The sequence below is a fragment of the Ascidiella aspersa genome, chromosome 6 (assembly GCF_963924565.1).
Source record: "Ascidiella aspersa chromosome 6, kaAscAspe10.2, whole genome shotgun sequence".
Lineage (NCBI taxonomy): Eukaryota > Metazoa > Chordata > Ascidiacea > Phlebobranchia > Ascidiidae > Ascidiella > Ascidiella aspersa.
Window position 1 is genome coordinate 28,396,477 of NC_139452.1, and position 24,529 is coordinate 28,421,005.

Sequence of the window (24,529 nt, forward strand, 5' to 3'; positions counted from 1 at the left end):
TTCTACCGATCCATCGGATACGAAACTAAGCACTTTACTTTCTTCTTCGTAATAACAGCCGTAAGATTCCACACCTGTGATTAATTGTGATTTCGGTTTACAGCTTTATTCTGCAAGCATGAAGGCTAACTCAACTTGGACTTACCTTTCCAGATCATAAGTAAAATCAAAACTGTCCTCATGAGCCAACTGTTTTTCTTCATTTTTTTTTAAAAGTATTCCTTTGTCATTTTATAAGCATTATTGGCGCCAAAGTTTAAACAAATATTTCATTAAAGATATAGTGTAGCTGTCAGAATAACGAATATTGTTACCAGTGACTTTATTTATTTCATTTGTATACACGATACCACGCAATAATGTAAACAACATACTACATGCGAAGCAAATAACTTTGAAATACAATACAATATGAATATAAAACAGGAAATAACAGAATAAAATACAACTGCTAAATGACTTAAACGGAATCAGTCATGGCTTTAAGGATCATAAACAAAAAAACCGTCTATTTGACAACGGCCACATTAAGTCACGCCTTATCTAATTATAGCTTTGATTCGCGTAAAAAGCCCCAAGGAAAATTAAAAATGCTGGTCACTTGAAATTGTAAAACTGTCACACAGACTTATGCTGAAATGTAGGAAAGTTGAAGGATCAGTGTCGCTTAACGTGAAACACGGTAGCTAAAAGATATTTTGGACGCCCATGCAAATTTGTAATATCTGATTTGCTTGTGGGCGTCATACGTTACGGATTTCATAGAAATATAAAATGGGATCTGGGCTCATTGTCGCAATTTAAACGTGACTGGCTCATATATCATAATATGAAAAAAAGCTTATTAAAGCATAATCCGTGTTAAAGCACAGTGAGATGTTATAGAACTTATTGGCAGCATCTGTTAAAAAGTTCGGTTCACATCGGATAGAGTTCATTGTGTGTGTTGAAACCTATTGGGCGGTTCATATGTGATAGAGCTCGTTATATGTTTGTGTTTAAAACAAAATCCAGATCGAAAAAGATAGAACTCAATACAGATCTATCTGTTTCAAAACGTATAGTCAGTTTACATCCTATATAGTTCATTTTCCACCACTTGCTTCTCATTGGGTCCGGCCATCTCATAAGCCGCATTGTAATCAGGACCATCGCCCCTTTCACTAGCTCCACCATGGGCTTGGTATAGTTCGTTGTCGACCATTTCTCGCTGCTCGTATTTCTCGTACACGTTTCCCGGCCGGTTGTTGCCGATTGGTATGGTGTCGTTTACGCCGAGTGGACTTGCCTTTACTCCCCTGTTTTGCAGGTTGGCGACCATGACGGCTTTAGCTGCTTTCAGTCGTATTCGCCTGTGTAATAATAAGACAAAAACTATACAATTTTTTGAATTTTGATCATGATAGGGGAGGCTTGTTCAAAAAATTTCTGTCAAATTTGTGTTTTGTGCAAATTATTTTAAGGCGGTTCAATCAACTTTTCTTTAAATACATTAGTGTACACCTGGCACAAAATTTAAGGTTCCGGTGATTTAATGCAAGGTATTTTATAGTTATTTCCGTTTACAGAAATTCCCATTGACATCATTTTTAGGAACACGGTAAACGTCGTAAACAAGCTCCTAGAATAAAATCTTATATTCTTCCTTAAATTTATTAACTATACCTTTGCCATAGAATCAGAATGACGACTATTCCGATCAGCATTAATGCCACAGTTGCTCCAATCAAGCCATATGTCAGGTCTGAAATGTATGTGTGATTAACGTGTATGTTGATTTCACTGCTCAACGTCAATCAAAAGACGTGTATTGAACTTACTTGCGTGTCCCTGTGATTGCGATCCCAACGTTGTTTTTAGCTGCTGCAATGTCGTTAAGGCAGTGGTCATCTCAAGTGCGTCGGTCATTTCATTTGCAGTTGCACTTTTCGTATTGGTCTTTCTGTTTGCGGTTGTGAATACTTTTGACGATATACTCTGAGGGTGTCTGATCGTATTAGGGCATTCTAAATGTAGTGAGTAACTTAAAATGCAATGTCCTTAGTTGTATATTTAGGTGTCAAAAATAAACTTACTGTAATACTTTAGCGTATTACAAGAATTCTTATTGCGGGGAAACGACATATTAAAGCTTGAACTTGTCTTAATTTGAAATTGGATTGCGCTATTTCCAATGTATTTCTGTTCGGTACAATGCGGTTGACTATTATTCTCTTCTCCTATTAAAAACAGAAAACATCCCAATTAGTATATGTGCCTATTTTCGAACTACTTTATAGTATGGCAAAAAGTTGTATACTTAAATGACACCAATTTTCAAACTTTGGTTTCAGTTGTTCATTAGCTGAAAGTGTATGATCCTGGGTAAAATTTATGGTCACATAACAGATAACTTTGGTTCCGTCAGTTAGAAATGTAATACCCTCACATTCTGTAGATATTTGTACATCACAAGTGCAACCTTCCGGTGGTAAACCTGTATTTCGCAGGATAATAAATAGTTATTACATAGTATCACCATTTCTCTCAAATCGCATCTACAAAACGTGTTGAAATCGACAGTATACGTCAACTGTTTATGCGATAGGTCGGTGTTTCCGCCTATCTAAGTGACAATTAGTCAGACCAAATCTGGAATAAGACTTTAGCGTCCATTGGAAACGAAGTTATGCTATACATCAGGTATCACCCCCCTATGCAATGATATTACTGTACTTTTAACCAACTAATGGGACTGTTATAGGTCTTACGTGAGTTTGCTGAACTGAAGGGTTGTGATACTGGCGTGGTCGACATTATCATATTGGTCTTTTTGTTTGTAGTTGTTTTTCTTGTAGGTGATGTTATTGGGCGAATTTGGTTCTTGCTTGAACAGTTAAAATCTAAACAACATACGTCGCTGTAAACTTTATATTTTTAACCACTATATGGCAAACCTACAGTGCGTAGCACGGTTAGAATCCTTAGAAGAAGTTTCTCCAAACGATACGTTGAAACTATTTCTTGCATTGATTCGGAAGTTAAAACTGTTGTTTCTTTTTTGCATTTTGCAAGTTTGGCCACCTTGATTAGCCACCCATGTAGTGAGACCTATAGGACGTTGTAGATATAACCTAACGTAGGTTTTCTCGCATTAAAACCAAACTTACCAGGCAAGCACCAGTCTGCAAAAGCCTCTTTCACATCGCTTATATTAGGAGGTAATAAAGCCTGAGCAATACTTATAGTCACGTTACAGATCGTATTCCTTCCGTCGGATACAAATCCAAGGGTTCCATTAGAAGTAGATATAAGCACACTACACATGCATTCGTTCGGCTGCAATTCCACCGTCACTTAAGCAAAACAAAGGTTATTAGCTGTTATGTTAAAATTCACGTAAAATATTTGTTACTGCAACTAATACTGATTTTAATTTAAACGCAATAATACCAGGTTAGGAATAGGATTTGATTTTACACTTTATGGCAATGATAAACGCATATCGATTTAATAGAATGGTCAAGTTTTACTCATAGAGTCACAACATCGTCACCTCTTTTTACTTAGGTAGTTATGCACTTTTATTTTATACTTAAGTCTCTTTAGTGACCTTACCTTGGTTTGTAAATAGAATTGTCAGCAGTCCAAGTACGTTTTCTTTTTTAATCTTCATACTTATACCCAACTAAGTTTCGTTCATGGCGGCTACAACATTACTTAAGCAAATATACTGTTGAATTCGACAGTATACGTCACCTCTTTATGCAATACGTCGGTGTTTCCGCCTTTATAAATAACAATTAATCAGATCAACTCTGGAATATGACGTTACGCTCCATTGGAAAGAAACTTATGGCTTATGTTATGTTGATGTTATTTTATGTTATAATGACTTAGGTTAGCTCAAAATTAGCAATATTCCTGTATTTGGCTTTCAGAAATTATTTTCTTTACTTTGTCAGTTTCTTGTTATTGAACGTAAGTCGAATGCAGTAGTGGTATATCACATTTAACAATTTAAGCACACGTTTTCCAATTTGCAATGTCGTCTTGCACAGAAATAGCCCTGTTTTTCATTGCATGAATCAATTCGAAGATTACTCATTGACGGTTTTTATTAAAACACAGTGGTAAATATTCAAAATAATTGGAAAGATTCCAAACCATAAATTAAACACACACAATTTTATCACGGTTCGTGATTACCAAAGTAGGAAACGTAAGGTAGTTTAAATTTTAAAAGAAACTTTTTTGGTTAAAATCTTAACCCAAACTAATTGAGTTGGTTAAAGCGAAGCAAGGTTTCCACTAGGCTGCGCTATACAGTTTTTTAGTGTAATTTTATACATTTTACACGGCCATTTTGTAATAATCTTTACATTCTATATCGTTAAAAATGTTGAACTTCCGCCATGCAAGTAATTTTAAACGTTTTGACACCACTGCAAAACAAATTTTTTATACGGAAAACTTTCCCGATTCTAAATATTGAAAAAAAAACTGAAAAAAACAATCGCCCTAGTGATAACAGTTGCTTTTGCATATATACAAATTTATTAAAACCGTTGCTTTATACAAACAAACAAATAAACCTATTTAAGGGAAATTAACCCGATTCTAAACATTCTGTTGAAATCAGTAGTTACTCCACTGGTCTCCGTCTTCATTGTGCGCCAACTTGCTTTGATAAAGCGAATTCCGCACCATTCCGTAATGACTGGGTGGATCGGGGTCCGCGTAAATGTGCGATCCACCTTCTTCCGCATTCTGTTCCGCGATTCCGCCGCATTCCATGTATACGCCATCGCCATATTCGGTGTCCAAGTAGACCTGTTGGGTCGATTGGTCAAAGGTAACTCTTCCAGTCGCCGAGTTTTCGTGCATTTTTTCGTTCCTTGTTAAGCGATTTCTGCAGCATTCGCAGTCCTTGAATCTGTCGAAGCGAACCTCGATGCCTGGTACACATTCCACTCTTCTGGGATATAATTACTTAAAGTAACATTTCGAGCATAATGGCTGGAGGCTGTAGCTAGACGTAGAACGAATACCAAACCCATATTAAGGCAGTTACGATATTTTTGAACGTTTTGTTTATTCCAAAATGTAAGACGTTGCAAATGATTAAATAATTATTCAAAACGTTCAAAATATGCCACTTACTTCTGTATGGGCGTTGATATTTATGCTAGGTTTAACGCAACATGTTTTAACCTTTCAAACAACGATTAAAGCAACCTCTATATTTTTATTTTTGATTTCTATATTTAAGTATATATATTTTCCTTGGTATACGTCATACAGCTGTAGGGAAGCTACAAAAATGATTCATTTGCTGTAAGCAACTATAAGTCATACAACACAACCATCAATTTGAAATATAGTTTTTGGAAACTTTTCAAAAATAGTGCAAAGTTTTAAAACTATGAAAAGTAGGTATTAATTTAAGGCCATTGTTTATTAAAGTCTTTACTTTCGTTATTTTTACATAAGTTTAACGTTAGGTCATATTGCCACTTAGTAAATAACGTCCACCTCTCATCCACCCATCGGCCGAACTTTTTTAAATGTTTTGAAGCTTGTTATACGCTATTTGCTGGTCCTCTTACCTACATACAATGATAACAACAAGTAGCACGAGAACAGTCACCGCAACCGCTGCAATTACTCCTGTGTGTGACGCGCCTGGCCTCCTGCCTATTTTAAAACATAAATGTTGGTGTTGACCTTGTGTAGTTTTACTGTAAGCTTTGAGAAATGCTCTAATAATAGGTTTCGCCAGGACTACGCTTGAATTGTTTTGTCCGTTATAAGTGCTTATTTTAAACACTTTTATTTTTTAAGGTGTATAACAAATGTAACTAAGGTATTTTAAGTCTATACCTGGTATAAACATCTACTACACTTTATCAGTTTCTGGGCGTTTTGTTCTAAACTATTTTATCCCACAGGTTAAGTTTCTACGAATTGATATTGGCGTTACAGTTTAATAAAATACCTGACACGATAAACCCCTTATATTTAGGTTACACTGGTTTCAAAACCAGAACTGACGAACCACTTTTTATCCATATGATAAGTGTATTGAGGCACAAAATTTATCAGCAAAAACACATGTTAAAAAAAACACTTTTACCTTTGTGCCAAGTAAACGGGAACTTTCCGCGTTGCGGCGTCCACGTTGTTACGTTTTCGTGATAATCGTGATCTGTAAAGAAAATATAGTTTATATTTGAGCGGAGAAGTAAAGAAAAGACATGCTACCAGTCATACTCAAAGAAACACAATCGCTTACCGCTGGGTATTCCTGACCTTTTGACCCCTGCGTAACAAACAGGGTTAAATATCGTATTCGACAAACAAATAGGGATGTCCGATAATATTGGATCGAGGCCGATAACCGATACCAATTTGTAATGTAAGCAATCGTCCGATACTAAGGTGATATCGGTTCCAAATCGGACGAAAAACATAAGTTTTAGTCATGGTTTGCATATCTTTGCAGCGATTTTAGTCTTGAAGTGGATTTAAAAGACGATACTTTGCATTATTTTGTTGTTGACAGGACAGAAATACCGTCGTGTATAAACAATGTACCGAGGAAACAATTAGCATAGAGCGCCTTTACTAATTGCAACACACGTGATATACAGGAAGTGACTAACACTGTATCATAATAACGGGACGGTCCATGCGCCATGGCTGTCTGCCACTTAACCTAGACAAGGTGCCACGCACGTCCAAGGAATTTATCTATATCACTCTTCGTGCCATTGACGCAACTTTAGCGGAAATTGTGAACGATAAGGTCTATACTTAAAGGCACGAACTAGTTGACGAATTTAGATTAACTAAATAAGTCCAATAACCAATTTGTTTTCGATGGAATCCGCTCCCACACCAAATGACGTCATTACTATACACAAACAAGCAAAATAGATGAAACTTAAACGTCATGACGTAATTGGCCTCAGAGGTAACAAGTTTACAACTTGTTATTAACCTGCTTTTGTTCATAAATTTAGCTTTTAAATAAAATTCGCTGCGTTTCATAGCAAATGCCTAAAATTCCTTTTTAATTTACCGAGCCGATACCGTCCTCATATCGAGCGGGTACCGATAAAACCTCATGGCATCGGGTTTCGGCTCCGATTCCACATTTTTAGACATTCTTAGTTAAAAGGTCACAAAAGATACTATTTTGCAATTGATTTCATTTTTTCTACCGCTTTTAATGCAAGTTAAATGCAACGCCTTTTTGTAACTGATTTAATTATTGTTACAGCGTTCAATGCAAATAGATCCGTGGTTCAATGCAACCTTATTGCACTTTTGTAAAATAAACGTACTGAAATTGAATATACAACTATAACGCACCACCAGATCCGAAAGCCCTGTATTTGAGTGTAAATCCTTCGCCTGTGTCCCATCCCACTAAATGTATTCGAGGCCATGTTAGGGATTTGTAGACCGAACAAACGTGTGTGCGATGTGACCAAGTTACTTTTGCCCCTGTAAGGACAATACAGCTTCCCTTACTGAACTCTGTATCTTGAAGCCCTGAAAAGGATAATTTCGTTAATTGTGCTTTTGTTTTTTCAATGATTTTAAAATAGACTGGCTATACCGAAATTATAACCAACATTTAAAATTACAGTTCAATTTTCTTAAAAATAGTGCATACTTTTATAGCTATCTGTTAAAATAAACCTTAATATTAATTATTTCGGATATTTTACATGGATAACCTTAAGGGTAGAGATAAGTAAATAACTTGAAGAAATAAGAGTCTGCTACAATCGTGTTTACCAAACCTTTGAAGAAATTAAATTGGTTGCCCCGCCTTATTCTTACCGTGAAAATCGGCTCGTTTCAAAGTCAAGTCTCCCTGAAGAACCGAGAGCTTTACGTGTGTGAATTGGCTGGCGACTTGTTCGCTAATCTTAAAGTATTTGCATCGGCTCTTGACGGAGAAGTCGTGCACGTGTTCGTGGGCGTCTATCTTCAGGATGTGGTTCGATGCGCACGAATTGCCCGGTTTGCTAGTTAATGGCACAAAATTCCCACCTGTACGAATATCAACAGTGAATTAGAACCCAGTTTCGAAATATAGCATAGTACTATAGCTAATAGTTTTGTTTTCGCCTCACTTAAATGCAAAAAACAACAGTACAAAAGTTTTTTAGTACCATATAGATTTGCTGTTAACATTTGGGTCGTATGTAGTCTTACACTATCAAATTCCAGTTTGCTTGTTTGCTACAAAATTGTTAAGTTAAGGATTAATTTACAAACCTGCATATTCCACGAATCCAATTATAATATTGACAACTGTTAATAATATCCACATACTTTTAATCGATTTTACTTATAAATTGAAATAAAATGTATGACCATAGGAAGTTAGCTAAATAAAAATTATTTTTTTGATTAACTTTGGGTTTCTTGTTCTGTGCGGACAATACATTTGCTTCCGTCTTTTTATTTCCTTATAACTAGCCTTTCTTTTGGTTTCTATACAACAGGCGGCAAAGCTTGAGTTTTACAACTTTGCAATCCTTTTATTGTTAGATGGTAACTTGCGAACCATATTCCTGAAACCATATCCTCTCTGAGGTCTTGCCAGCCAACATTTGAGCTGCTTTTTTCATAGTTCGTACGTATTAGAGTTTCTTAACGTAAGCTACAACACGTGTATCCTGTATGTCTGGAATTTTGTCTGAAATGACTAAAATTTGTTTTACAAATCTGTCCTGTTTTCGAGATTTAAGCTAGCAGACTTAACGATCTAAGTTTACGCTTTATTGACTGAAATCCACAACGACTAATAAACACCAATATAAAGCTATTAAAAAAAATAACACCGATATATACATCACAAAAAATACCAATGTACAGCTATTATGCTTAACGCCAAAATTGAAACAGACAATTATTTTTTAGGACTGTTTATTCCAGAAACTCATTTTTTTCCTTTTAATTAAAAGCATAGCAAAAGTATTTTGTTTCATAGACTGTTTTTGTCATACATTCTTCTCGGTATTATTCTCATGCGAATAGGATTGGTATAACGAGTTGTGTACCAATCCATAGTTATGGTCCGTTCCGTTTTCTTGATATTGAACATAGGTTTTATCACCAGCGTTTGCATGTGTAAGGTCAACTTTTGCATTGGTGTTGTAAATTGAATTTTCAACCATGCCGTAGTTGCTTTCGGCTGGGTTCGTTTGGCCTTGTGCCGAAATTACATCATTTTTATCCGCTGGTGGAGACGATGTTTGATGATATATGGAATTATCCACCATTCCGTAGTGTGATTCCGCATTGTTGCTCCGTTGAATAGAGTTTTCCGCATATGTGTAATCCGTATTTTGGTTGCCGGCGTATGAGTCCAGGTTTTTGCTTTTCTTTGACGTTTTGTCATCGTGGCCTTTCCTTATGCATCTGGAATACGAATAAATTTAAATATTTTTTTTTATTTGGCTGTATTTGTGTTTAATAGAGACATTGGTTAAGGACATCTTACAGTTGGACTAAAATTAATTCATAATTCACGTGTTACTTTTTAGCTACCGCTTGAAACTCCAACTTTAAGCTAAGATTTTTAGACTGTTACCAAGAACAGATAATAATATATTTTCTTAATATTGTCTCTAAGGAGTGTATTATATGCCTATTAAAGCAAGTTTTTTATTGTGTGAGCTTTGTTAAATTTGATAAATCAACTGGTTAGCAACATCACGTTTTACCTGAGGTATATAACAACAGCTATGGCGATGGCAAGTAACGGCAATGTTACACCGACAACAATTGCGGTGGTTGAATTGTTAGCATCTGGAATAAAATAATATACTTGTAATTTGATTTATTTTTGTATACACGCCAATTTGACCAATCGCTTACCTTTAGGTGTTTGTGTAGTAGAAACAAAAAAGGGAGCTACAGTTGTAGTCGTTGTAACTGAAATTCAAAGTACAACTAATTAGGCGACTATTGTTATGGGTTTATAATAAATACCGGTCATACATAGGAAAATAGTCATTATACACGTAATACACACAATAATGTGTGATCCCATGTTTTTTCCACAAAGTTTTTTTTATCTTGCTACAACCCTAAACCATAATAACGTCCATTATAGTCAACCTAGCAAAAACGTTTGGTAAACGCTTTAAGAACTTATATAGTTATAGTTTGCCTTTATATGCATAAAACTACAGTAGCCATTAAATTCGCAGTCCAACTTACCACCGAGAAATGCCATGTAAGTCAACTTTAATCCTTTTCTGGTTGTAATCGGAGCCACAAAAATGATTTTATCCCAAGACACCGGGGTGAGATTAGTACAACCAACCCCACTGTTAACACCTTGTGAATTCCTTGCAATTAAAATGCAATCACCAGCAGAAAACTTCCTTCCTCCCTCTACAAACAAATATTGGATGATATTTTTTCTGCTTTGCAGCTAAAAATACAGCACACAAGTCTATTTTACCTTGAAATGCGTTTACTGGCGCACTAATTCGTCCTTCCAGAACTAGCAGCTGTACCGCATCAAATCGCAACGATATGTTCATTCTAACTGGAATAATTTCAATTTTGTTCGAAGGAACGATTGTAAATGTTCCGTTGAAATCAGTGATCGAAAGCCATCTGGTTGAATTTCTTAAGGCCATAGTTAAACCTGAATTAAAATTACCTTTTTTGATTTAATCTTGCTGTAGTCAACATATATAGTCCGATCTTTAAAAAAACAATTGTAGAACATGAAATGAAAATTCTTATGACTTTTCTTTGAACATTAGGATCTTACAATCAACGGTTAAATCGGGGGATACGCTTATTAGTGTATAACGATGTTTTTGCAAATTTTAGCTATGATATAATTTTATTTATAATTCTGTCGTTTTATCCCTGTGGAATATGGTACAAAGAAACAATAACACCTTTTAATTGCTATAAAGCATTGCTTCTCTAAAATATAATAAAATAGCAACCAATATGCCTTTGGCTCTACGCCTAATAAATACTAGTAAAATCCAGGATATTCTTATTGATGTACAACGTTTTAAGTATATATAAAATATATTTTTCATATGTTTTCATTAATATATTGTTGGTTTTCTCTGTGGCATGGGGTATAACGAAACGATAACACTTTTTAATTGCTGTAAGTACTACGGCATTAAATAATTTTAAACGAAACAACTTACCGCAAAAGCAAGTTAGCAGCATCAACGCATAAACACAGTTGCAGTGCTCTGCCATCAGCAGTATCCTCTCAATTACTGCTTAATAACTCCTATACTTCGCAATAGAAATAAGCTTAATGTTTTCCGATTAACTTGAAAAGCTCTCCTCGGTTAAGCTATAAGTTATGTGTTGTTTGACGCGCAACTGAAACCGTGCCAAGGTTTAACAAATTACTTCTTCCGCTGACGTAGGTTACCCGTATACCGTATCTACAAGTGGCTTATATTATTCAGTAAGTTAAACGAGTAATTTCACGACCGCGTATACACTCATCACAGGCTTTCTAAATTTTGGCGAATTCTCAGAAAGCTATATTTTTCTTGGGCTACATGTAGATTGTGTGGTATACAGATATAGACAGCGACATGTTTGCATTAAAACACAAAAATTTTGCATATTAGATTGTTTCTTGTTTTAAATTGTTAGGAGGTTCTAAAACCTTGTTAGGCTAAGTTAAAACTAAAGCATTATCACTACCACCAAACTTGCTATACGACCATTTTCCAAATCAGTATAGCTATAGAAGATTAATATTTCGAAATCTAATAGAGATTTGGCGTGTTTACTAATCTTTCTAAGTCATAATGGTATAAATTTAAAACATTGACGTTGCCTAACATTATTGATTAGATATTTCTTCTGAAAAGTCGAGAGGAGTAAACCACATAAAAAGAAAAAGAAAAAATGCGATAAAAGTTTTAAAAAAAGGACGATATTTTGCACGAAGATACCTAAAACATTGGTTTATATTTATATAAACTGTTGCTACCAGGCATGGTAATATAAATCAAAAACAGATCCTCTGGTAATTGTAATTGTTAACCAACGTTTCGGCAACCTATACGAGCATTGCTCGCGTTATTTCTGGTTTTTTTTGCTTTTCATTTATTGTACGAGCGTTCAGTGCCATTCACCCTGACGAAGGCGGCTTGTATTGGTTGCCGAAACGTTGGTTAACAATTACAATTACCAGAGGATCTGTTTTTGATTTATATTGGTTTATATTATTTTATTGTACGTATTGCAACAAAATATACAACAAAAAAGTTGTTTAATTAATCTTCTTTGTCACATACGAAAATACAATAAATGCACGCGGGTTGTAATCGATTTATTTGTACTGTCTTGGATGTGGTTTTAACTTTTTGCCGCTAGCTCCGTTCAATGCTGCTTTGATACAAGCTGTTTGCAACCATTCCGTAATGGCTCCCTCCTTCTATTTGCCCGTCTTGGTCACCACTCGCTTTTCTAGTTGTTTGGTTGCTGGCGCTGTCGTATATTACGTTGCTGGTCATCCCGTAGTGAGACGGCGGGCCACATTCGGCATACTGCTGGTTATTTCCCTGCGTTGTAGCAGCTCCCACAACTTCGTAAGTAGCTTGTTGCTGTGGTGAATTGGGTGCTGGTCGACTGTGGAACCTGCTCTCGGCGTTTGTGCTAGCCTTAGGTTTACGAGATGAATTTTTGTGAACACGCTTCCTAAAGAAATACAAACATGCAGTTATGGTTGCTGCTAAAACATATACCTGGTTGCTTGACTTATGTTGTGCCGTAATAGTATATATCCAAAGCCATATTTTTGCATTCGTTATATCATAGAAGACCCAAATGTTGATTGTTAAACTAAAAATAATCTTGGTTTTATATTTAATTTATGAACATTTCAGTGGTAATCTTTTTTTGGCAGCTTAGAAGAAATCAATGTAGACTGCTTTCTTACTTGAGAACTGTTGCCAGAATTAGAAGCATAATTCCAAGAAAAACTCCCACAATAATTCCAGCCATAACGTCGCTGCCAAGGCCACCTATATAGAAAGAATATTAACATAAAATATTAAAATAAACGACATCCCAATTACCAATACTAAAATACTGAAAAAAATATGAAGTCAAAAAAATCCAAAACTGAAAATTAGAAAAACAATCTTTCGTTTAATTAAAGTTGTATGATACGTACAAATTTCAATACCTGAGTTGCCTAAAGGTTTTGCGGTGGTTAAACGATCGCTGTCTACACCGGTTACTGCATAAGTTGTTGCAGACCCCACCATTGCATCTGTAGTCAGTGGTTTTCTGGGTGATTTTGTTCGCACTATGTTTGTCGTTGTTTCAAGAGGTTCGGCTGGTCTTGTTGCCAATGTCAGTATTGTCTTCGTTTCTTAAAACACATGTTATTTTGGAATAGAATAGCTGGACCAAAGCTCATACTGGTTTATTTAGCTTTTTTTGAACGTTTCGAATAAATCTTAGTTACACGAAAGAGGGAATACAAAAAGTTCAGAAAAAGTTTTAAAAATTTAAAAGATATATTGAAAATGAATAAAGACTTTCTAAAAGCTTTTACCAAATGCAACGTAAACTTCTCTATGAGATTTGGTATTTCTTTCAATGTAATTTTATTTGTGGTACTGATTGATGTGTTAAGTTTGTTAGCTGAAACGTACCTCTTGGCCCAAAGCTTGACCTTATTCTTGATGATAACGTAGAAATCGTTCCAGGAATGCTTTGTTTTGCTAAAACATAACAGAAAATAACAAAGTAGATGGAATCAGTATATTATTTGAAAATATGCTTTCTTTTAGGTTTAATAAACTATGCAAAAATACGTTATAGAATAAGTTTTAGTAAACAATACTGTATTACCGACATGTTAAGGGAATAGATAGAGTGACATTTTTACATCATGTACAATAACGTTCTATAATTTTAACCCAAATTTTAACTAATTTTGCCTTAATATTTTACCGCTTAACGTTATTGTGAATGTTTCTCCTGGGTTCGACGCAAATGCGATAAGTCGCATATCTCTCCAATTCTTGGCCGTCACAACTTTACACAAGCCGTTGTTTTCCTGTGTTTTTTCTGAATACCTCAAAATTCGTACTGTTTCTTGTTCCCCTTTCGTTTCACATGTTGCTGAAACAATGCATCTATTTTATCGATTGTTTTTAGTTGTGTTTGTCTTTATCAACAGGATAATTGAACACTGTATAAAAAGGCTTGTTTGGTAACCGTATTTGTCTTTACAAAAAACTGAACACTAGTTCACAAATTGTATTTTCGTAAAAAGGCTTAAACGTGATACAACAAGCATAACTTTGAAGCACACTCAAGTTGGTTGATGACTCAAATGATATACCATTGGCCGCGTATTCCTACGTGAGTGACTCGAATCTCACCAAAGTGCTTTGCTAGCACTATATTGAACGTTTGTTGTTCTTTTTCTTTTTTCTTTCAGTTAACCAGCATATTTGCTTCAGAGTCAGACCTCATTTATTTATTTAACGACTTTGGCGTGGTTTATCTACTTATTTAAGATGTTGCTTGTATTACTGTATAGTCCTTCTTATAATCAAAGTGCAGTTTACATATTCTCCACAAAATATCCCGGCCAACTTTTTTTTTATATCACCAAAGATCCAACTTTATACTTACTATCAAACGAGGTTATGTTCAGAAATATCGCGCTTGAGTTTTCCAAATGCAAGTCGATTTGGTCATTTTCTCCCCCATCTATTGTTAACAAGCATAATCCTTCTTCTGGCGTTGTATTAAACCTTTGGTTGACCGCTGACTGTTCCACCTTGAGCGTGTTTTTGCATGGGGCAGACAACATAATTTATAGTTTCTACCTAATTCGATAAACCAACAAACTGATGGAAAGATTGCTAGGTACGTTACATTACCAGCCAATTATGTGACTAATCTGGATATTCTGTCTCATTATTGTCTAGCAGGTCTGTAATATACGCGGTGCTCTTTGTTTTTCCAAACGTTTTAAACCTACTAACCTGAGCATGAAAGCTCATTTAGTTGTACAGCTGGTATTGTCTGACTTTTTTTAATTAACGCGATATACATTTTCAATTTTATGAAGTCGCGATATCAGAACATCTTGTTTAAAGCTCCCAATACTCTAATTCTTACTGTATAAATAAATGCGATGCTACCACATGTAACAACCTTAATATAGCGCAAATTAAATCCCATAATACATTACATTAATCAAGTCTCACAGGCTTTATCTGTCTTCAAAATTCAGCCTATATAGTCTGAATTGCAAGGCTTAGATGAATGCATACTGTAGAAGAATACCCCTGGTTGTCACGATCTGCCAATAGTGCAATGCAAATATTCGGACAGCGCTAGCTAAGACAGTCTGACTCGTCTCATGTTTGCCGGATGTTCTTACGTGAAAATCTTAAATTTAACCTAGCAATGGCCTGAAGGTCCCTTCAGTTTACTGAAATGAGCCCCGCCGTTGAAAAAGACCGAGGTAGAAATAAAAACACAAAAATGTGATTGTACACAAGACAATGACATGCAACTTTTAAGGTATGTTAATCTACGTATACCTGACTCTTTTAGGTCTTACCCAGTGCTAGAACTGTACGGTAAAATATTTTGACCCATGTTGCACAGACCATGTAATTAGTCAAGTACAAAATATGACAAAAACTTTTGAGGACATATTTGATTGGTTTGCGCAGAATTTTACATAACGCTCTCTATAATATATGGTTTAACAATTGCGAATGACTCACAAAAATGACCAAGAGTCCGCTTAGCTATTTTTACTTTTTCAAATTGTGTTAATTTTTGAAAAAAACTTTTTTGCTTTCTGTTATCTCCTTATTAAAACAAATACTGAACTCGGACTAAAAATATATCAATAATAGAACAAATCAAAGATGAATATTTGCGTTTAAGACCTCTCAAAAACGGAATCAAAGTGGCGAACCGTTTTATTAGCATCATGTAGACAACGAGAAAATGTGACTTCATAAGTTATCAAATTACCCAATTGAGTAATTTACACAAACTATGAACCACAAAATTAAGCTTTTTAATGCGGCAAAATAAAAAAGCTTGTTATCAAATGGTAAAAATACACCAATTTAAGTAATCAAATTACCTCTTGAATAGCGAACCATAGAAATTAAGCATTTGCGATAGAAAAACGAAAACTTCCGTCTTGGAGCACTATATGTTTTTTGGCGCGATTTTGTCTTGTCTTTTGTGTAAAATCTAATAAATAGCATTTGATGTCATCCCGTAATGCGACGGAGGTCCACATTCGGCGTACTGGGGTTCGGCTGGGGACCCAGAAGCTTCGTAAGTAGGGGGTTGTGCGCTTGCACCTTGTGCAGTGTTTTGTCCTGGATGCTTGCTTTTGCTGTTGCGTCTTTTGCACCTGATCAGAAATAACAAGTCAAACTCAGTGTGTGGGTAGGTTTGTGTTTTTGTACGTTTTAAAATGTATGTAACATTTTCTACAAGACATAGGACTTTCGAATACCAAAACTTATGTTTCTTTTATGAAAAAAAGTAATATAGTACTTTAATCGTAATTTTAGCAAACGTTTAGTCTAAAAATAATTAAAAAAATTTTTGACCTACTTAATGTTTGGCCCAATTTTTACTTCTAATTTCTTTACCTCTTTACATTTTTACCAAAATTATCTCTTTAACTAAAGAATGTATTTTATTAGTTGCTACACTTTTTATTATTTTGCCAAACGTCTTGTTTCGATGTCATCGGAGGCCCTATACAAAAACATATACAGTTATACACGCACCTTAATAGCAATGCTGCTGTAATCACGAGGATAAGAATAACGGCGAGCACTATGGCTGCTATTGCACCACCGTTAAGACCGTCTGTAAATTCAAGAATTCTTTATTTGTCAAAGTTTGCACAACGTGAAGAGAAACGAGTTAGCATTAATTTTAGCCTCTAAGTTTTTTTTTTACTTTTGGCATGGTACCAGAACTTTTACTTTTGATAGAGTTCGTTAAATAACATGTTGCTGTTCTAATGGCTCGAATTTATAAGTATATATACTTCGTTAAATAGTTTTTAATTTAATTTAATTGTTTTCTGTCCTAAAAAAAGCAAAATGTGGCAATAGTTAGAACCAATGAACGAAGCACACACGAATGTGTGTTTACAACTGTGATGTGCCCTTCTGAAGCTGGAGGTCGTGAGTTCGAACCTCACTGCAGGCTTGTTTTTCTAGCCTGCTCAGCTTGCATCCTTGATCGACAGATTTGGTGAGTCTGCGATTGCTTTCGGTGTACTAGTTACAACCAGAGTTGTTGTTTTAACTGTATGTTGATATATCATTTTAAACTGGTCATATGATCAGAACATACTTTTTGTTGTTGCTGTGCCTGGTTTAGCTTTTGTCGTTTTAGTTGTCGTCGTTTCCGTCTGTTCGCTTGAACCAGAACCTAAATTCAATAAAGAATGCATCAGTTTCTGCATTAAGAAATTACTACTTTTTTATCCACGGCTTAATGCGGATGTTGTTTAAAACTCCGAAATCGAATATAAACTTCATTATTTTAATTTTCTAGCAACCCAGGGGTATGTTAATTACTCTTTCATGTTTGTTTAAAAAATTTTCACCTTCTTGCACCACTTTAAACTCCCCTCTATTAAATCTCGCTTGTATAGTCATGTTCTTCCAATCTATGGCGTAAATAAGGAGACAACCGCCAGGATTTTTTCCACCAGAATTCGATCGACGGATCTCGATACAATTATCATTGCTGGTTAAACATCTGGGTTCATCCTTGGGTAGGGCTGAACATATGTTGATCACGTACAAGCTTACTGTTTTCTTAGACAAAAAACATGTTATAAGTGGTAAAATATTAAGTGTATATGATAAATATAATATTTTCCTGATTCAAAACAATATACCTTCCTTAAACGACGCTAAGGTAAACATTATAATGACCACAAACACTAACTTTGTGGACACCAGTTTAGTTATAACAAGACGCTATAAGTTAAAACAGAAAAGAAAACCCATAAATCGTATCAAAATGTAAAATTAGCTAAATAAAACAATTTATATTGGATAAATTTAATTAAACGTTTATTTTGTGGAGGTGTCGTACCTCCACTATTGAAATAACACAATATTTTTACAGCCAACCTGAAAAATACTTTGGATAAAATTTCAATCTTCCCTTTTCAATGATCAGTTTTACTTTTGTAAACTTTCCGCCGTTTATCTGAAGCGAGCATCGCCCCGTCAGAGAGTTGATTTTGAAAGGTCGCTCTTTTGACGTTACTTTAAGAACCGGCTTATTGCATTGCTTTAAGTTGTCTGTCATACATATATTTGCCTGTCATACTTATATTTTTCATAAAAAAATTATATATATATTTATAAACCTGTGTAATCCGTGTCATTAATTACTTTATGAAGCTGTGTAAAATCAGCAGTAAAGGTTTTGTAACTTTTTTTTAAATGCTGGAAAAAAGTGAGACCCATGTTTTATCAAAAATTGGCTGAGTTATATTAATATTGTTTAAGTTTCAAAAGTTTGTTGTTAAATATGTTATTTGTTAAAAATGCCACATATTTACTTAGCCTCAAGAAATGCCCAGTTGCAATAGAGGCCTCTTGTTCAGCAAGTAGTTTGTACAACAACCAGTCGTGCGAACTGTCATACTTGTTTTGTTCACATAAGTACAGTACTGGTTGCTATTTAATAATATTATACTCATACCTTGTAAAGCCGCGATGCTGATCAGTGCAAAACTGAACAACACCTGGAACGTGGTTCTTGTCGTCATTTTGTTCAATAATTTTACAAAGTCTAATTACCAAAGAATACAAGTTACACAATACCAGTATAACTAACGATTCGCATTACACATGTAGGCAATTTACCTTGTTAACTCTTCCACTGCGATAATCTATTTCTGTAGTAGAAAATAAATCAATAACTTTTAAGCGCATGCTTTGTTGAAATTAACTTATCTCAACCCAAAAGTGTGAATATTCTTTTGTTTGTGTGACGCAATGCATGCTGGAGGAAGCCCATTCTTCCTAGTACAATGACTGGTAATTTGCCATTCTCACTGACCTTATATAAACCGTTACTGATCTATTCTGTCTTTCCAAGAAATTTTAGGTCCCGCATATTGTCACCTAAAACAACCCTGTCCGAATTTACTTTATTCCGATGTATTTTTTCTTGAAAATCATTGTTTGCCTTGAACATTGTTTGCCTTGAACGTTATGTAGTTGATTTGACACATATTTACTTGTTTTTACAGCATTTTATTTCCAGAACGCAGCACGTTTTTTGGGGTAAACGAAACGTAATCAAAGTGCACTTCGTGACAAAAATGTACAACAATGTTCCCAAAAAATCAACCTGAATAATTTGCGAAAGAAGTAATTCGTAAGTAATAGCACGTTTAAAGAAAATATAAAACCGGCGTAGCGAAATAAATTGCGAATAACATTAATATAAGTACAAATAAATAACAGAGTCATGATTAAAATCGCATTTCAATAGTAAACGGCATTATTGCCATTCAAGTTTGTCTGATTTCCATCAACGCCTTGATACAGCGAGTTTTCCACCATCCCGTAATGCGTTTGCGTCGGGGCGCTTACGCCGTTTGCGTGACTTGCGTAAAGACTGTTCTGCGTCATTCCGTAATGCGAGTCTGCCTTTACGTCGCCAGCGGTTGCGTAAGCGCCACCGTCAGCCATTGCATAAAGTCCGTTAGCTGGCATTTGGTGCTGGTCGTTTGACTGATAAGCTACGTTCGAGGTTAAGCCATAATGTGATGAAGGTCCGCATTCAGAGTATTGTGGGTTGATGTGACCTCCTGTACCGGTTGCTAGCTCTTCGTATGTACGCGGTTCGGCGTACACGTTTTCCATACCAGCATCCGTATTTCCAGCCGGCTTATCGCCCTTGTCCTCTTCTATTTTGTACCTAAAATGAAAAGCAATGTGTTCAAAGTGCTTTGGTTGAATGTCGTACGAAATACATAAATTGTGTTTTTGGTTTGAAAATTAGATAATTTTTCCCTATTTGTTTTAAAAAGTATTTTAGCAAAAAACATTCAAATGGTATAACCCACACCTCGTGTGTGACTTTTAGGAAATTAAATCGATTTAAGCCTCTTTTAATTTTAGTATAAAAATAAAAAAAACGCTTTGCCTGTGCCTCTTTATTATTAAAAGGACAATCAGGCATTGATCATATTACTTCTACAGTATATACAGAAAAATGTATATGGTATAAAAGAAAAAAAGGGCAAATTGTTCTTACCTTAGTACCAACGCAACCACCAGTGCAATTAGAAGCAGAATAACGATTACGATAGCTGCTATCACGCCGTCGCTAAGTCCACCTGCAAGAATAGAGTATTGACTTGTAACTGATAAACCAGTATAACTACCAATGATTGTGTATACAGTGACCATCTTATTAACCATTTTTGTGTCTTCTGCATTTTTTCAATGCCTGTGTTCATCAAGAAACCTCGAATAAAGGCACTATCTATCGTGCTTATATTGAAAAAAATACGCGTCAAAATGAAACAAATAGCTGCCTAACAACATATAGCCATGATTGCTAGCTACCATATACGCATTCAATCTTTCGCAAATATGTGTAATGTATTTACCCGTGTAAACAAAGGAAAAACTATGGCCTTTCCATTGTTTACGCAAGTCTACAGTTAAGACTCTTGGGAATACCAGTATACAACCTTCTCTATAAATACAAGTAATGCACCAGTACGGTGCAAGTTGCGTGACGTAGTTATTTACGTTAGTTACTTGCGTCATTTCCTTGTCATGACTTACCAGCGCTTTCAAGGTGCACCGACGTGATGTTGCTGTTTGTTGAATTCGGAAAGGCTGCAGTTGGGCTTGGTGGGTTACTTTGTCTCTCCCTTGCAAAAGTGGTGGCTTGGCTGTTAGTTAAACTTACTTTTCTGTCGCTTGTTGATGTTTTGGGGCTGATCGTGGTCGTCGTTATTGCTGTAGTTGTTGTTGTTGCTGTGAACAGTTTGGACAACATTGTGTAAATCAGCATTTCCCAACTGCTTCCAAACTATGCTTTTACTGTTATATTTCAGATTCGTGTTTTGGTTTAAGGTTAACTGATTAACTGGACAAAACACAAACACCAATACCTGTGGTTGTTGTTGTTACTATTGTAGGTCGGGGTGTCGAAATCATTCCGGAGCCTACAAAAAATAAAAATGTTTGGTTATATTTGGTTTTAGCTATGTTTACTTGCAGATTTCATAGTAACACAAAATAGAACAATTCTTAGGAATAAACGGTAATTACCAATTGTGTTTAACGATGTAACAAAACGCCTATAGTGGCGCAAAATCTATTTTTCTTCTCCATTCACACATTTTAAACTATATAAGACAAGCTTATTATTGGACAAATAGCGAATTTGCCCCTGTATTGTTCACATAACTTTGGCACACAAAAGTCATGTTTTTGTATTATTTAAAAATTATTTTTTGTGCAAAAACGTGATATTTTACTTAGCGTGATCTATATATAATATTTTAGGCGGTGCGTTCTTTAAAATGGCATTACAGACATTTCAGGTCCTGACAATTCTTTATTGTATACTTTTTTTCTCAAATAAATACCTGTATGATCCATTTCGAATTTAGGTCCACTGCTTTTACTCGCTTCAACATACATTTTGTTCCAATCTTTAGCAGTAATTTGGAAGCAGTTATTGCCACCATTTGTTGGGGTTCTCGATATCACAACACACTCGCCCTCTATCAACTGTTGGGTTCGTCCGTTTAAGCCTGTAAGATTGATGAAAAATTTGTTCAATATTGTTAACCGATTGGGAAAATTTCAATGCTTCCATACCTTACCAATATTAAAACTTTAATCTCTTTTTTTAATCAAAAGCAGCTACTGTGATAATTATCTTTGTATATGGCTGTATTTGTCTAATTCTAAATAGAGGAATCAGATGGTACTGTGTAAAGACGAATTCGCCGTTTTTATCGTCTTTTACTCGCGCCTGTGCTTTTACTTTACTTCGTGCATTTCAACTGCTTTCATTTCCACTTTGACCTGATGAAGCACGGTTGTGCTAAAGCTTGTCGAGAATCCAATACAATTTGTATTTGTACAGTGCTACCTGATTTCTGTGATGTTCCTTTTCCAACGTTTGTGGGACCTATTTAACTATTTTGGCACACACTGCACTACGAGCGTTCGACGTCATTCATCCTAAAATGTTGGACAAGAAATATAATTGCCAGAGGAGCTGTTTTTGATTAATATTATGCCTGGTAGCAACAGTTTATATAATTTCTCTATTGGTAAAAAATACCTTTTATACTGATGTTTAAGAAATGACGGAATATTATTACACACAACCATTCACAAATCCTACCTGTAAAATCGTTAGGGCTGAACTTTGTAATACTTTTCCTTTTCGTCATTATGGTCACCGATGTGAAGGAGCCACCGTCTATATGCAGCTTACAGGTTCCGATGATAGGATCGATTTTGAACGTTTCTTTCTTTGCTGACACAGTTACCGTCCTTACACACGACTGGCAGTTAGCTGCATGAATAGAACAAGTATAAACATCATTGGAGTACATTAAAGTGTTACAAAACGCGTTTTAAACGACTTATGCCATTAATTATTCGGTATTATAACGTAAAAAAGTTAAATATATTGTAAATTTAAACATAGTTAAATAGCTTACCATACTGAATGATCTGATTCATCCAAAGTAGGACTCCCAATAATTTATAAAATTTCATTTTTTAGTTTTTACGATGCAACAGCTTGGTCATAAAGTTCTACACAAATTAGAAATATGTTTTCTGGGCACACAAATAATATTGATTTAGAACAAGTCGCATTCAAATTTATGCACTTTAGCAAATTAGTGATTTTGTCGTTAATAGCAACTCAAAACAGGCAGAAAGCATTCCATCTATAACCAGACATAGAAACCTTACCGACTAAAATTATCAACTGACTTCCTGGAAGTGATCTCAATTTGTTTCAGCGATTGCCCAAAAAAATATTTCAACTCAGCAAACCAATATCTCTCCCAAAAATATCCGATTAAGCCATCGACAATTCGCGCCGCAGCCTAAAGTGCATTAAAAAAAACGCAAAAAAAACAACAAAATTTGCCGCGGCCGAAATATATGTCATAACAATGCCCTACGCGATGGACACTTAAACGCCAATCAAACTGACCAAACGACGGAAACGCGAAATATTTATTCCCTGCCGTGGAATAGGAATATTTGGCGCTTTAATAAATGTAGTAGCTTTACGTGACTTGCCTGCTCTGTAAGTTAAGTCACGTAAACCTCCTACATTTATTGAAGCGCCAATATTTTTAGTGCTTGACGCCATTCACGTCGGAAGACATTGTGACGCATACTTCTGCACGTCAGGTGGAAGCTAAACCCCCACGAGGTCGCATTAGGGGCATACCCTGACGTCATCTATGACGTAGTTCTTCTTGGAAAGTCAGTCGCAGTTTGTTCTGGCTCGAGTTTTAATTACATTTTTGGTGATAACCAGTTTGTTAAATACAATGCTGTATGTAACGCAGTTGCTTTTGTCACGTGCGGTTGTGAATCACTATTACAGTGATTAAAATTAGCTTTCCAATGGTTGAACAATAAACTCATGTACTTCCGTGGTTAAGGCGTATCTGAATGGTTGCCTTACAACTTATATATCGCAAACCTTTTTATTAGGTGCTCAACTTAAATCAATTTCTACCCTTCATTATCTCTATTATATTCTGTTTTCCTTGCGAAACAAATTAAATTAATTCTAACAAACTGACCAAGTTCCTTACAAGTTAAAAACAAACGAAAGGTTGTATCGCATTTTCTTGCAGAATTAAGTACCATTACTTCAAGTTAATCTAAACATACAGTACGTTAAAAAGAATCCTCAAAGCAATTTTTCTGCTTGTTGTGTAATTTTTTAATATCTCATCTCTTGCAACAACTGTCACAAGGCTGTAATACCACAATAGATTTAGTTTACATCTAATGTGAATATTTGGACGCTAACCTGAAACATTGCGACGTGATGACTCGTTTTTGTGTGGTATATCCTACTTAAAACGGAATACCACTACTTTCGTGCAAATAACCGTAAAATAGTCTACTCATAGGCAGTTCTTCCTTAAGAGTTATAGTCTTGAAACGTTCGCACTTATTATAAAATATTACATCTATGGCTTATGTGTTTTCCAACATCAATTTTGAGTGTACTAATAATACTAGTAAAGGCACGACTTAGTGTGATTTGAGGTCCTATACATTTCGTGGGACTTTATCATCATCTTTATACACCTACAGTCTACGTATATGCAAATAACCTCGCGTCAACTTCCGTTTTTACCTAAAGTTTGAAGTCTACCTAACCAATGCTGATAAACTCGTCTCAACCATAACCTGCATTATTTTTTGGTTTGACACGTTTCAGC

General features: G+C 35.3%; 5 protein-coding genes across 5 annotated transcripts in view; 1 reads left to right on the plus strand and 4 right to left on the minus strand.

Annotated features, from left to right (window-relative positions):
• LOC146141129 (nesprin-1-like) overlaps nucleotides 1-24,529 on the plus strand; it is a 340,733-nt gene that overhangs the window by 71,224 nt on the left and 244,980 nt on the right. The window lies entirely within an intron of this gene.
• On the minus strand, nucleotides 351-1,741 carry LOC146141133 (uncharacterized). Its single transcript, XM_083392903.1, has 2 exons — nucleotides 1,666-1,741; nucleotides 351-1,352 (listed from the first exon to the last, which is right to left on the minus strand). The coding sequence occupies exons 1-2, from the start codon at nucleotides 1,704-1,706 to the stop codon at nucleotides 1,070-1,072; spliced, it is 324 nt and encodes a 107-aa protein (XP_083249029.1). The 5' UTR covers nucleotides 1,707-1,741; the 3' UTR covers nucleotides 351-1,069.
• Nucleotides 8,871-11,304, minus strand: LOC146141134 (uncharacterized). Its single transcript, XM_083392260.1, has 6 exons — nucleotides 11,193-11,304; nucleotides 10,475-10,663; nucleotides 10,228-10,404; nucleotides 9,883-9,939; nucleotides 9,729-9,813; nucleotides 8,871-9,423 (listed from the first exon to the last, which is right to left on the minus strand). Exons 1-6 carry the CDS (start codon nucleotides 11,245-11,247, stop codon nucleotides 9,003-9,005), a joined length of 984 nt encoding a protein of 327 aa, XP_083248386.1. The 5' UTR covers nucleotides 11,248-11,304; the 3' UTR covers nucleotides 8,871-9,002.
• LOC146141135 (uncharacterized) lies at nucleotides 16,092-17,758 on the minus strand. Its single transcript, XM_083391991.1, has 4 exons — nucleotides 17,645-17,758; nucleotides 17,389-17,466; nucleotides 16,812-16,893; nucleotides 16,092-16,426 (listed from the first exon to the last, which is right to left on the minus strand). The coding sequence occupies exons 1-4, from the start codon at nucleotides 17,694-17,696 to the stop codon at nucleotides 16,261-16,263; spliced, it is 378 nt and encodes a 125-aa protein (XP_083248117.1). The 5' UTR covers nucleotides 17,697-17,758; the 3' UTR covers nucleotides 16,092-16,260.
• LOC146141136 (uncharacterized) lies at nucleotides 19,314-23,008 on the minus strand. The gene is made up of 7 exons (XM_083391553.1): nucleotides 22,769-23,008; nucleotides 22,447-22,620; nucleotides 21,677-21,844; nucleotides 21,197-21,250; nucleotides 20,865-21,059; nucleotides 20,326-20,407; nucleotides 19,314-19,986 (listed from the first exon to the last, which is right to left on the minus strand). The coding sequence occupies exons 1-7, from the start codon at nucleotides 22,824-22,826 to the stop codon at nucleotides 19,551-19,553; spliced, it is 1,167 nt and encodes a 388-aa protein (XP_083247679.1). The 5' UTR covers nucleotides 22,827-23,008; the 3' UTR covers nucleotides 19,314-19,550.